This window comes from Lampetra planeri, chromosome 7 (genome assembly GCF_965212315.1).
Source record: "Lampetra planeri chromosome 7, kcLamPlan1.2.h2, whole genome shotgun sequence".
Lineage (NCBI taxonomy): Eukaryota > Metazoa > Chordata > Hyperoartia > Petromyzontiformes > Petromyzontidae > Lampetra > Lampetra planeri.
The window spans coordinates 1518824-1536522 of NC_136113.1; the positions used below are offsets into that span (position 1 = coordinate 1518824).

At 44.8% G+C, this 17699-nt stretch overlaps 1 protein-coding gene across 1 annotated transcript in view; it reads left to right on the top strand.

Annotated features, from left to right (window-relative positions):
* Nucleotides 1–584: 584 nt before the first annotated feature.
* Nucleotides 585–17699, top strand: part of FAM120B (family with sequence similarity 120 member B) — a 33912-nt gene continuing 16797 nt past the window's right edge. The window contains exons 1-7 of the mRNA XM_078596650.1: nucleotides 585–643; nucleotides 3325–4269; nucleotides 4567–4647; nucleotides 6752–6920; nucleotides 8600–8695; nucleotides 10543–10724; nucleotides 11585–11677. Coding sequence (XP_078452776.1) covers nucleotides 3343–4269; nucleotides 4567–4647; nucleotides 6752–6920; nucleotides 8600–8695; nucleotides 10543–10724; nucleotides 11585–11677 — 1548 coding nt within the window. The 5' untranslated portion in view covers nucleotides 585–643; nucleotides 3325–3342. The remainder of the gene's footprint in view (nucleotides 644–3324; nucleotides 4270–4566; nucleotides 4648–6751; nucleotides 6921–8599; nucleotides 8696–10542; nucleotides 10725–11584; nucleotides 11678–17699) is intronic.

Below are 17699 nucleotides of genomic sequence, written 5' to 3' on the forward strand. Positions count from 1 at the left end.
GATGAGATGTTGATGGTGGTGGTTGAGATGATGGCGGTGGTTGAGATGATGGCGGTGGTTGAGATGATGGTGGTGGTGGTTGAGATGATGGTGGTGGTTGAGATGATGGTGGTGGTTGAGATGATAATGGTGGGGGTGGTTGAGATGATGATGGTGGTGGTTGAGATGATGGTGATGGTTGAGATGATGGTGATGGTTGAGATGATGGTGGTGGTTGAGATGATGGTGGTGGTGGTTGAGATGATGGTGGTGGTTGAGATGATGGTGGTGGGGGTGGTTGAGATGATGGTGGTAGTTGAGATGATGGTGGTGGTTGAGATGATGGTGGTGGTTGAGATGATGGCGGTGGTTGAGATGATGGTGGTGGTGGTTGAGATGATGGTGGTGGTTGAGATGATGGTGGTGGGGGTGGTTGAGATGATGATGGTGGTGGTTGAGATGATGGTGGTGGTGGGGGGGTGGGGGGGTGGGGGGGTGGGGGGGTGGTGGGGGTGGTGGGGTGGTGGGGGGTGGTGGTGGGGTGGTGGGGGTGGTGGGGTGGGGTGGTGGGGGGGGTGGGGACTGCGCTCTGACGCGCCCATGACGACAGAGGAAGCGCGGCGGCTTCAGGAGCAGCAGCAGCAGCGGGCGGCTGTCTGACTGGGTCTGTGTCTCCCTCGGCTGTCTCTCTGGTGTTCTTCTAAATGATCTGTCTCCCTCTTATTCTTCTTCTAACTCGTCTCTCTCCCCGTCTCTGTCCGCTGTGCTTGTCTCCCTTGTGCCGTCTTCCTGGTCCGTCTCGCTCGGTCCGTCTCCCCTCCAGCTGTCTCCGTCGTCTGCGCTCCCCCACCCTAGCCCACCAGCCGGGCCATAGTAACGTGGAATTGCCACAAAAGCCTCATGAGCTGCCCACATAGATGAGCGGCGAGTCCCCTCGCCTCTGAAGCGGCACGAGATCTAAACTGGGCTTTCGCAGCCTCCTTAAGAGTCTGTGCACAATCCTTCTTCACTTTAAAACTGCGTGTAAAAACAAAAAAGAAGTGAGATCTTACATTTTTAGAGCGGTTCCTGTGGGGTTTATGTGCCACGGGTTGAAGCTGTTGCATCTTCATTCTGTTTTCTGATCTCATCCAAGGAATCGGAACACTTTGCCGTGGGGAGTAAATGGCTTCCGGAGTGTCTACAGCAATAGACACCAGGGCATGTTGCGATTCTAGTCTCTAAGAGTCTAGCCCATTGGGAGAATCGATTACACTGGTCAACACACTTTTTCTGGCATAAGGTATTCCAACGGTTTTAAGGTAATTTTGGGGCGCTGATTCCAAATCTGGCATCAGTTGTCTATCACACCAGGTTTTTGAGTTATCAAATATTGCATTATCAATAAAAACTGCAGAAGAATTTTTTTTAAATAAATGTGGATATCTACATAAAATTATATTATAAACACACTATCCTAAAAATACAGCACCATATTTTAACACTAAAGCAGTCACTGACTCGCAACAATTTGCAATCATAAGTGACAGTTAATTTCGGGTAAAATCAATGAAAATGGGGTATGCCGATAGCATAAAAATGAGATGTGATAGAGCAAATCTGAGATCAGATTTGGAATCGGCACCCTGAAATTAGTCTAAAACAGCTGCAAAAGTCCAGGCCAGAAAAAAATGCTTTTTGTTGTTGACCAGTGTTATCTTCGATGTCGTTTGGAGATGACAGCCAGAGGTGGCGCTCTGGGCATTGCAAACCAAGCCAATGCCAAGGGGCCCCATGTAGATGAAGGGGACATCACGGGTCACGAAATATCCCCAATACACGCGCGCATTCTTTTTTTGTATATCTGCCTCATCTATGTCTCTTGTCTACAGCCCTCTTATTTCACCAACATCTGCAGATTTTCAGTTCCCGAGATGTTGATGAGATGTTGATACATAATTCGAAGCGATATTCTTTGGGGCTGCAGTGATTGCAGACATAACAGTGCACCGATTCTCACGATTTAAACGAGGAGTATCTTTCGTGTAAGAATTCAAATAAATATATGACTCAATGCATTTTTAACATACCTAATAGTGGGGCTTGAAGTATTATTGTAGATTCCGAGCCACCATTACTGGAGCCATATGTGGGTATAATTGCTGCAGTGTAACTACAATATGATCAGCCTTCATGAACATATTTGTCAACAGTGTTATAGAATGTGAGTCTTTTGAAGCTGGGATAGGAAGCCGATGGTTTGCTGAATACTTGATTACAATTGTAATTTCTCCCATATGAAGGTCAAACAATTGGGTGAAATATCCGATGTGGATATGTAACACGTTTTTTTGCTTCAGAAAAATGTTGATCGGTTTTTGGCACGACATTTTTCTTCAATGTCAATGTGTGTTTGGCCAGATAATAACTGAATTTTAGACGTTTGCGATTATTACATTTTTGGTAGCAAAATAAAACAAAGAAAGCAGCCAGCAAAAGATTACACTTGTTATATTCAGTTGTTGCATCATTATCATCATAATCGTGATCAGCCATTATCTGGTTTCTGAATGAAGGCCACCCCAATGCCGTTACCTCCTCAGCGCTGCCACCATCCACCTCTCTTCTACACGTGAACTAATGTCATCGTTCCACATCTGCGTTGGCCGTGCTGCCCTTTGGCTGTCATTCCATCACCAGTCTCGTCCATGGGCCATCATCCCGTCTCGCGATGAGTCCTATCCAAGCCAATTTACTTGCGTAAACAACCTGTACTGACCAGGTTGGTGAAGAATGGCCAAACAACCCCCTATGAAACTCATTCCTGCGGAGGGAGCTGGTAGGAACGTTGGGTTGCTCGGTCAATGGCCAGGGTCAACGGCGGCGTGGTGTATTCCGCAAATATGCCCGACTGTGAGGGCGGGCACAAGCCAGCGTGAGTAGGTTAAACGTTGAGTTTTATAAGGGCACCACGGGGTGACCAGCCCCTCCCCACCCAGCCCCACCCCTCCCACCCCCACCCAGCCCCACCCTCCCTCCCTTCCCACCCAGCCCCTCCCCACCCTCCCCACCCAGCCCCTCCGCACCCTACCCACCCAGCCCCTCCCTCCCTCCCCACCCAGCCCCTCCCTGCACGACGGACACAATAATCCGCTGTGGGCTGGTGTAACCAGGAGGTTCCTACCAGTATGATGCACCTAAACCAGTTGTATAGTGGGCAGTATTTTAACATCTTAGCTGAACATTGCCTACCTTAAACTCCATGTAAAAAAATGAGATCTTAAATATTTAGAGCAGTGCTTGTGGATTTTATATGCCACAGGTTGAGCTAATGTATCTTAATTTTGTTTTATGATCTTATCCTAGGAATTGGAACACTGTGCGATGGGAGTAAAGGGCTTGCAGAGCTTTGTGGAGGGCTGCGTCCCTGGTGCGTGCGAGCCAGTTCGCCTTGCCGACCTCGCCGAGAGCTTCAAGATAAAACATCCGGGAGAAACGCCTTGTCTGGTTGTGGATGCTCCCTGCTGCATACGGTTCTGGTACACTCCCCAGCGCTGGGTGCAGGGTGGCCAGTGGAAGGAGTACCTGGAGAGCCTGAATAACTTCTTACGCCGTCTGGCGGACATCGGACTGCACCTCGTATTCTTCTTCGATGGGTCAACGCAACTACCCAAGCGGCAGGAGTGGGCTCGCCGCAGACACCAGAATAGCCGCGAAATATCATGCATATTCAGGCACATCCAGGAGACAGGGCAGCAGCCCCTCGACAACATGTCTGTCATCCCATCCAGTCTTTGCAGCTTTACAAGGTCTGCCCTTCAGGCCCTGGGAGCTGAGGTTATCCGCACGACACGGGAGGCTGACTACGAAGTGGCCGAGTTTGCACGAAGTAAAAACTGCATAGGGATCTTAGGCCAAGACACAGACTATCTGGTCTACGATACGGTACCATACCTGTCCATCAACAGTCTAGACCTGGAGACTCTCACTACCGTAATGTACGTGCGAGGGCGGTTATGTGAGCACCTCCGCATTCGCATCTCTGACTTGCCGGTACTAGCCTGCCTCATGGGTAATGATGTCATAGATCAAAAAAGAGGAGCCGGCTTTAGAAGACGCTGTGCAGCTCCGGGTGAGCCTCCTGTGGTGGCCGTGGCGCGATACCTCCGCAAGGTTCCAGCGTCCCCTGCCTCTCTCGAGCAACTCGAGCGTGAGCTGTTTGGTGGCGATGCTTGTGGGCAACTGCAAGCCATTGTGGCAGACTACACCTTGGCAGGACTTAGTTCTCCTTGGCTACCTGCCAATATCCAGGTAAGGTGGAAGTGTGACGTGTGTATGGATCTCCTCGTGCCTTGATGTGTCCTCATCGTGTGTTCCATGACCGCTTTTACTTCGCATCGAGACAACATTGAGAGATGTGACGTAAAAGCTACGTTATTGCTGTACTGTTGTGAATAGTAAGGATGGGATAAAATGTTGACTGGGAATAGAAAGAGTCACATTTCTTAAAAATGTACAATATAGTTAATTACGAATTTAAAGCGTTTGCTGTATGCTGAAAGTAGTTACAATTTCTCTTTCAATGATTGAATTATGTATACTGTACAGGCAAGTCTGGGACATGGCACTGTCTCATCTATGGATGGAGGCTGTAAGGCGTCACTCTGCACCGATGTGGAGTTTCTGCAGGTCTGAAAACTCTTCCCTGCTTTTGCCACCGTGCTTTTTATTCCTTTTCATGTCTTTGATTACCTAAATGCATTTTTTTCTATTCTTACAGCAGCCGGTGTCTCTTGATAAAAGACAAATTCATTCTCACTATGGGAACCTCATTTGCCAGTAAAAATATAATAATTGGTTCTTTACCCTTCTATCTGGCAACAAAACTGACACCTTTTTACAAGGAGTCATGTTTGCATAGACCACAATACCTGCAGTCATAATACAAACAAAAGAACATAACTCTGATAATGTGCACTGTCCTTAAAGTTGATTGATCCACACCCGAGACAGCTTTCCTTAGAGCCTAGTCTCATATGGGTTGGACCAGATGACGCCAAAAGGCGCACAACTCAAAGACAATGCACCATCAGAGTATGAGAGCTCGGGGCAAGCATCTACACTATGGGAACCTCATTTGCCAGTAAAAATATAATAATTGGTTCTTTACCCTTCTATCTGGCAACAAAACTGACACCTTTTTACAAGGAGTCATGTTTGCATAGACCACAATACCTGCAGTCATAATACAAACAAAAGAACATAACTCTGATAATGTGCACTGTCCTTAAAGTTGATTGATCCACACCCGAGACAGTTGCCAGATAGAAGGGTAAAGAACCAATTATTATATTTTTACTGGCAAATGAGGTTCCCATAGTGTAGATGCTTGCCCCGAGCTCTCATACTCTGATGGTGCATTGTCTTTGAGTTGTGCGCCTTTTGGCGTCATCTGGTCCAACCCATATGAGACTAGGCTCTAAGGAAAGCTGTCTCGGGTGTGGATCAATCAACTTTAAGGACAGTGCACATTATCAGAGTTATGTTCTTTTGTTTGTATTATGACTGCAGGTATTGTGGTCTAAGCAAACATGACTCCTTGTAAAAAGGTGTCAGTTTTGTTGCCAGATAGAAGGGTAAAGAACCAATTATTATATTTTTACTGGCAAATGAGGTTCCCATAGTGTAGATGCTTTCCCCGAGCTCTCATACTCTGATGGTGCAATGTCTTTGAGTTGTGCGCCTTTTGGCGTCATCTGGTCCAACCCATATGAGACTAGGCTCTAAGGAAAGCTGTCTCGGGTGTGGATCAATCAACTTTAAGGACAGTGCACATTATCAGAGTTATGTTCTTTTGTTTGTATTATGACTGCAGGTATTGTGGTCTATGCAAACATGACTCCTTGTAAAAAGGTGTCAGTTTTGTTGCCAGATAGAAGGGTAAAGAACCAATTATTAAATTCATTCTCATTATATTCATCTAAGAGGGATGATGGGCTGAATCGACACCTAAACAAGACGTGAATTAACATACTTGTGTACTTTTATCACGTGGCAACGCAGCTAGATTACAAAAAACATTCAAACTACATTTTGGAGTATATCCCCATAGGCTGTTATGCATGAACACTTTAGAGTGTTGAGATTAATTCATGCACAAGAGTGAGATGGATTGTAACATCATCAGACGGTGAGATGCAGCACCAGCATGGACATACCTTCATCCAGCAGTGAATAGAAGATGACTGATCATGGCATGGCTAGTTTCTGTGGTGACCTTGGCACTGTCTCATGGCTGGGCTGATGTTGGTTGTCTGTGCACCTGAATTGATGGATGATGAATGGCCAGCAATTTCCACTCTCTCTTTTCATCTTGCACAAACATGCACTGTTGCAATTCTTTGGTATTTGCTCAGTATCTGTTGTTTCTTGGCTCACAGATGGCATTGAGGCAGCCATCCTCAAGCTGTTAGTTATTTCCATGACATGTTTGTGGCCACCACTTGCCAGGTCAGGTCATGCCTTCTAACAAAAGAAAACCCCTTGCATTTCGGAAAGGAGGTTTGTTGCATATGTTGGTGTATTGCACGTAATTGTACGACCTTTGGGTCTCAAATGGTAAGCAGAACGATGACAAAACATGTTTAACTAAATCTGTAGGAATAATATGAAGTATTTGTGCATAATCATTGACTGCAAATGAAAGCAGCAGTAAGCAATTTGAGACACAATGTACTGCCACACACTCCCAAGTAAGGGGACTCTCACAACAAGGGGATGCTTGTGTCAACAGTTGGCCCAACAGCAGGGTCACCAACTTTACAAGTTGCTGGTCTTGGGAGAGTTGGATGTGAGCAACAGCCTGGAGGACCCAGCTGGGACAGGCCTTCCCCCCGCCGGACTCCTCTACCGGCCTGTACGCCAGCACATCTATGGCCTGCTACTGGGGATCAAACCTGTGGGTAAGAGTCAGGAAAGTCGTTTTTGTTATTATTGTACATACATGAATGTAGGGAAGACTTCGAAATGGCTGTACTAAGAGAAATCATGGGATAAACCAGGTAAGATAGGAGGACTGTTGGCATTCAAAAGGAACTAGCAATAATAAGGGACATGATATGCATCATTCAAAGGGGACAATTCTGTTTGCGAAGGGTTTTGTGGTTGGGTTGTATTGTAAAAACATCTGTTTGGGATAGTGTTGCCCCCTCGAGTGCGTGGGTGCCCTGGTTTCTTCCGACACATGGCGATCCATCGAACAAAGACGGTCACTGCATCGCACGCTTTCAGATGAGCTGCGGCCGTCTGGAACGCTCTTCCAATGTTAGGAAGCCACTGTTGCTATGCACTTTTAAATCTATATGCAAAACTCATTTCTTAAGAACTGCTCTTTGTGTTTAATTTATTGTCCTACCTCTGCACCCCCGATTCGCACGGTTGGCTACATAGTGCGAACTAAGTTCAACATGCATACATGTTAACAGTCATTCATTGGTTGAAAACATTGAAGTATATAGAGGACTGCGTTGTTTGGTAAATTGATGGGACCAGATCAATCTGTGGTTTCTCAGCGTTGCGAGATGCAATTTGCATGTGCCATGCCGCTATTTAAAACGTAACATTATTTTTGGCTCTCCAGTGTTTTCAGATTCTACTGCGTGTTGCTCGGCATGATGTCTGACATTTCGCTGCATGTCCTGGGAGCGATTCAGTTCTTCAAGAAGCTCCCAGCATGTGGAATTAAACGGCAGACATTATAACAAATGACACATGGTACAATCCGAAAAACCATGCCGGGGAGCTAGTTTACATTCGAGTGGACAAAGAGAGATTTCCCTATGTTCTTCTGTACAGCAACATCAGTGAAACAAGGACTAGAGGATGTCCAAGCGAAATAAAGGGTTTGGTAATATGAAAGAAGATCGTCTGTAACTGGGGATCACACTCCCAAAAATGGATAGGCTGGCCTGAGGCAGACACAGTTCCAATCTGGCCATGGATAGCTTTCCAGCATCAATGTGATGTCTTTAATCTGGTGCATAATCATTTTCTTAAGTGTTGTGATGCGAGTTGAGATGTGTGTCACTCCTGGGTTACTTCATCATTAGACCTCCTTTGCCAGTACCAAAATATCATAATAGGGTTTTTTATATTTTGGTACTGGCCCTCATTACTTTGATAGTGGCATTGCCTTTGAGCTGTACGCCTTTTGGCGTCCTCTGGTCTAGCACCAATTGGGTCGAGGCTCAAAAGAAAGCTGTCTCTGGTGTGGACCAATCAGTTTCAAGGACACTGCATATATTATCATAGTATATTTTTTGTTTGTATTTTGACTGCAAGTGTTGCAATAAATGGTGACATGAATCCTTATAAAAAGACTTCAGTTTTGTTGCCAGAAAAAATGGGAAAAACCCTATTATTATATGCTGGGTTACTCTTAACTGATTTAGTATAAACCACATGCCTTGGTAAAAACTGTACACATTTTTTTGGTCTTCTGATCATTCTAGGAGATTTTAAAAAAGTCCATTAAAGGTCATAATAAAATCTCCCCATGTATTTAAAATACTGCTTAAAGTAATTTGTTACAATATGTACACTTGGCATGGTTTTGTTTGTTTTTGTGTGACCTTTTTTGCAGATGGAGAAATTCGGCAAGTGAAGGAATGGATAGTGTATCCAGGGAATGACCTCAGGGAACCGGAGCTCATCGCCCCTCTGCCTCTGGATATGCCAGGTGTGGATATGTTTTTCGTAATTAACTTTTTAAACTAGTAATAATGTCACGTTGGGTCCATCTCTGTCAGTGCCCTCCCCATGTCGCTCACTCTCTATCTCTCAGCGTCTCTCACTGTCTGTGTCTCTCTGTCTTTTTCTGTCTGCCTCCGTGTCTTTCTATGTGCATCTGCCCCGTGTCTACACAGGGCCATGCGTAGCGTTGAGAAGGCTGTGCGCTTAGAGGCGTTGTAAAAAACTTAATCAGGGCTGATACTGCACCAGGGGCCAGACCTCTCCCCCTCATCTCTGGTACATGTCGTAGTGGTGAGTGATCGCTCAATGATTATATCGCACTGTGCTGTAATCATGGTGTCTCATTCTCAGTTGGCCACACAAAACACCAGCAGCATTTGATGTCTGAATTTGACCTGGACCACCCCTATTTCTATTCAACCTCTTATGACTACCTGGTGTCATGATTTTAAATCACCACTCGGGAGACAGTAATAGCTGAAATTGTATGGTGGCAGTGGCCTGTGCACCCACATGCGTGCCATGCTGGACTTAAAAAGCTCTTTACTTGTGTTTTTCCATCGGTGTATAGCAGGTAAATCAGAAATATAGATTTTTTTTTCATTATCTTTGTGTGTGTATGAATAGCTTGATTCCGTATGTTTGCTGTTTTATTATATTGCAGCTGTTTCAGCAATTTCAGCCAGGGATATTAACTAAAATTAAATTGGTTTTACTTTGGCGACAAATATAGCTTCATCGCTCTGTTTGAGCACATGTGATGTGAATGGCTCTGACATTGTATACATAGTTAAGCAAATATGCCACATTACTTTAAATTTGAAGTTTAATATAATTCATGGGATAATAGATTTAAAAGTGTGTTAAGTCTTTATCAGTGACAATAAATAAAAATAAGTGTATATTAAATCTTGACTTAAAGCTATCGTGACTGCAGGGATTCATATTATTTGGGTCTTTCGGTAAAGCCACGTAGATAGAAAAATGATGACGATTGCTTGTGTTGCGATCGAAACGTCATGATATTTGTATTATTTTTCTATCTACGTGGCTTTACCGAAAGACCCAAAGAATGAGTGTATATTACTTCTTGATTAATCATTATAATTTGGCTCATGACATGTAGTATATGAAATACATAATTTTGACTTGAAACATGCAGTGTTCACTCGCTCTCAAAGAAAAGGAATGATGTTACAGGATTTTTTATTTTACAGCAGAGAGCGAGTTTTAGATGTGTCTTATTTGCATACTCAGCAGAGTGAGATATACAAGGGGTAATGAAAAATCTGTGGTCTGGTAGAGCAAGAAACGAGTGACCTTGATGACATGGTGTTATTTCCCTACATGTTAGTTCAGTTATGTTCTTCCAGGGCTTCTATGCCGCCCTGACAAACTCTTGTCCTCGCACCTCAAACCATCCAATCATGGCAAACATCACTTTCTTGTCACTTTAAAATAGTTTTTTTTCTAGCAAGTGATTCTTTAACTGCAGAAACCTGTGGAAAGGACTGGGAGCCAAGTCTGGAGACTTCCAGTTTGGTCTAACCAATTATAATCTGGCCTTGCGAATTGGCAGCTATGCCAACTTGGGATTTGTGAACTAGAGCATTGGTCCTGATAAAATAACACGCCAAGTCCCAACTTTCCTCACTTCTTCTGATCGCATTACAAAATTTTGCTATGAGGTCTGCGCAATACGACGCGGGTTTGTACCTCCAACGCCGTTCCATGTGAGGCTTAGAAACGAGCAATCTCAGACGATAATTCCGTAAACCTTCGAGCAAGGTGACCCATGGGAACACAACGTGAGGCTTGCACGGCGTTGTACAGGGGGAGCGCTGGAGGCACGCTCGCTGTGGCAGCCCGCGGAGCAGGATGCAGCGCGTGTGGCGGAGTGGCGGCTGCAGACCTTCCTGGCATGCTTCGGCCTATCAGGACATCAATCGGCCATGGTTGCCCTGCAGTCAGGGCACACTGCTCTCTGCTGCTTGTTGGGGTACATGGCAACGCAGGTTCGTTTACCTACACTTGTGTTCCTTCACCCCCCTCCCCCCAGTTACACTGCAGCTGCTCTATAGGTGTCATTGAGATCTGTGGTAATATCTCCGCAACCACGCGATCGTAAACACGTCGGCAAGTAATTGACACAACGCTCTAGCCTATGCATACATACAAGACAAACGCCCTGAATGCGGTGGGATAACTGCATCTGTGTTAGTTAATGTCGGACGCATACTTCACGCTGTAAAGGAGGGCGGACAGACAGTAGTTAGCGCACCATGCTATATGAAACGTGCAACCTGAATTTTAATTCAGGCCACTGCTAACATAGGTGGTGAGTGATATCCGAACTGGTCCTGGCACCTCCCATCACCAACTTGCATTGACCAGTGTGAGCAAGTATGGTCAAACAGCTCCCATGACCAACACAGCATAGGGAAACCTTCGTTTGTTTGACAAGGGCCTGTCATTATTTTTGTGTTATGACAAACATTATTCACTCGTTATTCACGAATTTGCTATCCACGGTTTTGGCTATCCGTGAATCGCATCTGGGACTCCCGACACGATTGCATCGAGAGAGAAAGTGATGAGAAAAAGTCGTCATGTAAAGGATCATTATAATTTAAGCTAAGTTAATTTATAACCTATTATTTAATATGTTAATATTTATTTAAATTTACTCTATGTTTATAATAAAGAGGTATTCATTTTTTGTGTTGTCATAATTTTCACGTATTTAATCGCGATACACAGAAGTTGCTGTTCACGAGCATCTCTGGAACGTATCCCTCGCGAATAACGAGGGAATACTGTGCTGTCTTTACTTTCGAGTGGTGGAAGATGTTGCGGTGGGAATCTTTTTTTCCAGATCGATACGTTCTACCTGGAGGATGTAAAAGCATTGCTCGCCCAAGCTCTGTGCCTCAAAGAAATGGATGCCCAGAGCCTTGCTCGTTTACCGGTATGCGGTCATTTCACCATATTTGTAAAAATGCACATGTTGTTATCCTGCATTTTCTGGTGTAATAGATTGTCACGCACAATTAAAACTCACGCCAGCTATCACTTGTATTCACGAGCGTTTGTGCAATGGTTCGAACAAATAAATAGGGAAATGTTAAGAAAGCTACGCCTCTACGTCAGGTGCATTCAGTTTTTATTTACATCCCCGAGTACCGGGTTTGTACAGCACTTATTTCCTAACACTCCACCCCGTGTCAAACTCTTGCCATCGCCCCTCACTCCCCTTCCTCTCTGTTGCTCTCCGCTAAATCCTTCGCGCAGCCCCCACCCTCGGCTGCGCGCACCGTTGCCGGCCCTCTCGCCTGTCACTGCGCTTACTCTTCTCACTCGCATGCGACATTGTAAAAGCGGCAAAAGTGCACATGTCATCTTTATGCACCGTTTTGGCATATGGTGGGTAACTACAATAATAATTATGAAGGGTCTGTTTCATCCCCGAACTAAAACACAACATGTTTATCCTTCGCTATAGTAACGTTTTAAGTTTTAAGTCCATCAACCAGTGGGTTTGGTGTTGTAGGTTGTTGTCTTGTCACAAGGCAACACAGCAGCATTTGTTCGATGGGCCGCACACTGCTAAGATACACAGACGTGTTAACCAGGCGACAGTTTGCCACACTGTGACAAAGGCCCATGAAGTTAAATATTACAGACTTAAATGTTTGAATTCCCACTTCAGAACATTTTTATAAAGTAACTTTATTATCCAATGAAACCGGACAACGTCCTCATTTGTCTTGCTGCTTTCCCTACCCAGAAATCCAAAATGACCAAAACAACGTCATGAACACGATTCTCATCGTGCCTCCATCAGTCCTCTCAACACGGTAAACAGGTGCACGGTCAACTGTAACTAAAGATGCCATTCAACCTGTAACCAGCAGTGTCTGCCAGCAGTTTATTGCAATGTTCTGCAATATTTAAAGAGGAAATTGGACCTGTGTATTGAAACGCCTTTGCTGATTGTGTGCAATGTTGTCTGTGCTTTTGCTTGTGCGCTTTCCACGGGAGATGAACATCACTAAAATAGGATCTCTGTGCACTTGCGTATGTACACATACGTATGTTTGCGGTTATTCGCGTCTTGTAAGCGTTGTTTTGGCCTCTGTATGTTCCAGCACCTGTGGTGCTTTCGTTTGCGTTTATGTGTGTGCAGTGGAGCGGTTAGTGCGCTGCGCTACGAACCTGAGTTCAATTCCCGCTCATGGCCAACACCAGTGATGATTATCTGAACCGGTTCTGGGCCTCCCCTAGGTAGACTCAGCCTTAAATGAGTACCTGGTGCGGTGCGTAAACATCGCCAATAGTGTAGTGCTGGCCACTCACCCCTTCGTGTGCTGTTCCGACCTTCATTGGTGCTCGCTAACAGCACTTGCCCAACAGTCTATTAAGGCTATACGGGGGATATTTGTCTTTGTCTCTGCAGTATTCATAGTCTGCGTGTCTTTGTGCCGTTTTGTTGTGTCTGCGTTTTCAGTCGTGGTAGTTTCACGGTACGGGCAGTGCTCGGGTTAAGAACCTAATTCATTCCTGAGACCAGTTCGTAAGTCGGAACACAATAATGCACTGTATTTAAATGTCCATAGGTCAGTGTTATGAAATGTGTTACTGTTAAAAAAAGGAAAGCATAGTTAAATTAATAATTAAAACGGAATTTGTACATTTGCGTGTAACACTAACAAAACTACTGTATATAAATAAAAACCTTTAAACGTACGTCTCAAAAACCTCGAGGGTACTTGCCGACAAGGTAGAAAGCTTCAAGTTGGTACAAATGTAGCTTTTAAGACACAAACAACAGGAAAAATCTGAATATCCCAGATTTTTTATTTGAAGGCCCCCAAATCTCCATATTAAGTGCCCCATAAACATGTTTGTACATGGTGTCATTCAGAAACCATTCTAAATATAAGATTGCGGTTTGTTTCCTTTGATAGAGCGTTAAACAGCAAAACAAAATTAAAGCGAGAACCATTGCTCTGTCTTGTATTGTTTTTGAGATATTTCGTATATTCAAGCGGTTTTGAAAGAAAAAAAAGGTAAAGGATAGGTCCAATCAAGTCGTCAACAATTTTTGATTTTTTTTGGGGTAGTTAGCGTTTGATCGTAAAAAGTGTAACAAATCCTATCAGGTTCATTATTATATTTATTGAAAAATTTTGCCTGGACAAGACTTTATGAACTAGTAGTAAGTAACACGAAAAATAAAGTAACATAAATAGAAAAAAAGTTCAGTTTTATTTTCTCTTACCTTGAGTGCTGAAGCTAGCTTCAGGACTGCGGAACGCTATGTGGCCAGGAGTCGGAGCCATTCCCTGTTCACTTTGGGGTGCAACAGGTATGTCCTCTGGCTCCCACATTATTTAACATCATCTTTGACCACGTAATTCGAGACACTTTCCATGGCTGTACCAGAGGAATTTCCATCTGGTATAGATACAATGGGAGGCTGATCGATGCCTGGGTGTTGTCGAGGGATGGCTCCCTATTGGTCAACCATGTTATGTATGCCGATGATCTGGTGATTGCTCCTCACTCAGAGGATGAGTTGGAGGCGCTGCTGCTGAACCTGGAGTGTGCCACTAAGAGGTGGGGTCTTAACCATCAGCCCCACCAAAACTAAGCACCTGCCTGGGTATTTTGTTCACCAAACACTCGACACACTCACACTTTCACACACAGTGGCACACACACGTGCGTGCGCGCACGTACACACGAAAACATTCACTCCCGGAGTGAGGCCGGCTTACTCCACCTCCTCTGAACAAAATAGTTCTGTGGTTCCATTTGCAATTGCGAGTTCGCGTTTAAGTCAATTATTTTATATTTCATGGAAGCTGGTTCGTAAGTTGGGCGTTTTTAAGTCGAGGACTGCCCGTACAGTATTGCTCTGTTTCTATCTGGGCTTTTACAAAAGACGAATGGGCCGTCATGGTGAGTCTCCTGCCTTCTCGTGGGCAGGTGCGGTCTGTGAGTGTGCTAGTTCAATATTTGCACGCTGGCAATCAAAATACAAAAACGTGAAATATAGCCGCGTGAGCAGGTGCCATTCGCACATTTGCTTGTTGTAGTCGACCGATCACGAGCATGTGTCAACAAGGCACGAGGCAGGACGCCTGTGCGGCAGATGTGCTGCCTACCTGCGCTTGTGTGCATGTGCTGTTGTGAAGCAACTTCTGCACGTACGTATGGTGCGCTTCTTTCGCACCATACATAACCAACCGTGTTCAGTTCAGTTTCATTTCAGTTTCATTTATTTGGTATAGCCCTGTGAGCCATTCGGCTCTTGAATCGGGTGCAACCGCAACAAACAAAGAACAAAAACATGAACAAGAAATAATTAGAGGTGTCAATTAGAGGTGTGGGGAAGCACAACAAACTAAACACATTTTTCGATTTAAAGCTTGCGTGACTGCAGGGATTCATCTTCTTGGTTCTTTCGGTTTAAAGCTTTCGTGACTGCAGGGATTCATCTTCTTGGTTCTTTCGGTAAAGTCACGTAGAAGGAAAATAATAAAATAATAAAAATTAAACATAATAAAATACAATTCTCACGACGTTTCGGCCACAATGCAAGCGGCCGTCATCAGGTGAAGAACAGGTCATGTTCTTCACCTGACCTGTTCTTTACCTGTTCTTCACCTGAGGACGGCTGCTTACATTGTGGCCGAAACGTCGTGAGAATTGTATTTTATTATGTTTAATTTATATTATTTTATTATTTTCCTTCTACGTGACTTTACCGAAAGAACCAAGAAGATGAAACTAAACACAATTCGTCACCGTCGTCGGCCTCGAGTATGGTTGCCACCTTTCCTGCTTTGCCAGGATCGTCAATCTTCTTGAGGCAGCTGATGTCTTGGGAAATCTGTAAAATCTTCCCAGAATAATTAGAGGTCCCGTTTTTTGTCTGCTGTGTAATTGTAGGCCACTCATTCAAGACGATGCATTTACACATAGTTCCTTTTTCCGTATTGGGAAATATTCTTCCCATGACATGTCCCAGTTTTTTAAACCTCAAGAGGTGGCAACCCTCGCTATGATCTATTGACTGCTGGATAAAGGCCTCCCCCCTACCGCTCCACGCCGTCGCAATACAAAAGGTCGAGGCTAGTGTACATGGTTGAGTTTATAACATTTTTAATTCAACTAATGGAAGAGCTGTGCGGTGTGGCACAGTGGTGGAGTTGTATGAGAGGGCAGGGAGCTTTGTTGCCATCCAGCAGCAGATAAATCATGGCTGGTAATGAAGAGCGCTTACTTCCCTACTCCTCTTGTACTAATTCCAACTTCTTATCCTGTACAGCGACAGCGTTGGCTTTGGCCTATCCAATTATAACAAGATCAAGTTACCCTTTTTAAGTTTGTATTCGCCTTTCCAATCATCACGGTGGGTCCGCAGTGAGACACAGCCGTCTTTGTTACACAGCACAGGCTGCCTGACCATCGGCAACGTGCCTTTGTCGTGAAAACCAGCTTCCTCACACTGGGGTTCACGTCCTGCAGGTGATGCAGCCCTTAGCTATGATGACAAAGATCCCCCCCCCCCCCCGTATGCCCTTAAGTGCTCTTAGCGAGTAGCACCTATGAGGGCCGACACGCACACGAGGGGGTGGGTTGGCCTGCACCACGCCCGGCCGCCTTTGTCTCCCCAGTGGCGATGTCTTTACACACCACATCAGGTACTCATTTGAGGCTGAGTCGACCTAGGGGAGGAGGCACAGGACTACGAACCCGGCGACCGGAATTCGATTCCCGCCCACGGCCAACACCACCAGTGACGATTCTCTGAACCGGTCCTGCAGCCCTATATTCAGCATTATTTACAACGCATCCGCTGTTGGGTTGTGTAAGAAATACTTTTATTTTTCATGTGAAGCCGATGTGCTGCATTGTCTGCTTGTCTATTTTGTGGTTTATATTCTCCATAACGACGCCAGTTATTGTTTCGTACTATATATCAAATAAGTTCGCGTCAAACTCATATCTCAGTTATATTTAGCAGTTCCCTAGCATTGACTACAGCAAGCCTGACTCGTACAGTACTGAATCAATGCTGCTGAAATGACACACTTCCAGAAGGCCATTGGACCAACCAACGGGTTGTGTAAGAAATTTGATTTTTTTTACGTTTCTCTCTGATGTGTTTTTTGCAGTTGTACAGCATGATAGTTAGCATGGTATGTGGAGCGAAACGTCAGACCCCGTGCCAAATAACGCGTCACAACCCGCATGCACATAGGAGAGCCGTACAGGACAGCCAAAAGCACCTACACAGCATGTATTACATATTCGTGCGTTACTTATCTCTCTATATGTGTTACAAGATGCGCATATATATATCTCATCATATCACATCTCAGGAGATGAACGTGTGTTGATACCACCAGCTGGGGGCCACGTTTGACCCTGTTGCCCCACCAGACGTACTCGGCACCAGATTGACAACTGTGCTGTGTCAGGCTGATGATTATGCTGATGATTGTAATCGTTAGAGATAGAAGGAATACTGTTGTGCAATAGTTTTGCCAGCCCACCTGCACAGGCTTAATTATCACCTGCTCTGCCTGGGATATCACGTAATAATAAAAAGTCTTGTTGACCTCACTATTTGAGCCATTGTTCGAGTCGTCGTAATTGAGTGTGTAAATATGTCACTGAATTATGGAATTATCATGGCATGGCCTTGCCATCATGGGGTGCATGGATGTGCCCTTTCTTTGTCGCAAAACATTTTATTTAAACCGCTTGTTTGAATCTTTACAATGACAGAAAAGCTCCCGCACGTTTTAATAGTCGAACAGTTAGTTTACTCATGACAGCATTAGCATCGTCCTCACAACTTCACTGTGTTAAGCACAACGGGTTTGCCAGGGGCAGTCCCGCCGAATAAAACTTGACAGGATTCGATGCTTTCAAAGTTGTCATGATAGAGTGGAAATGACAAATGTGTTGCTTCA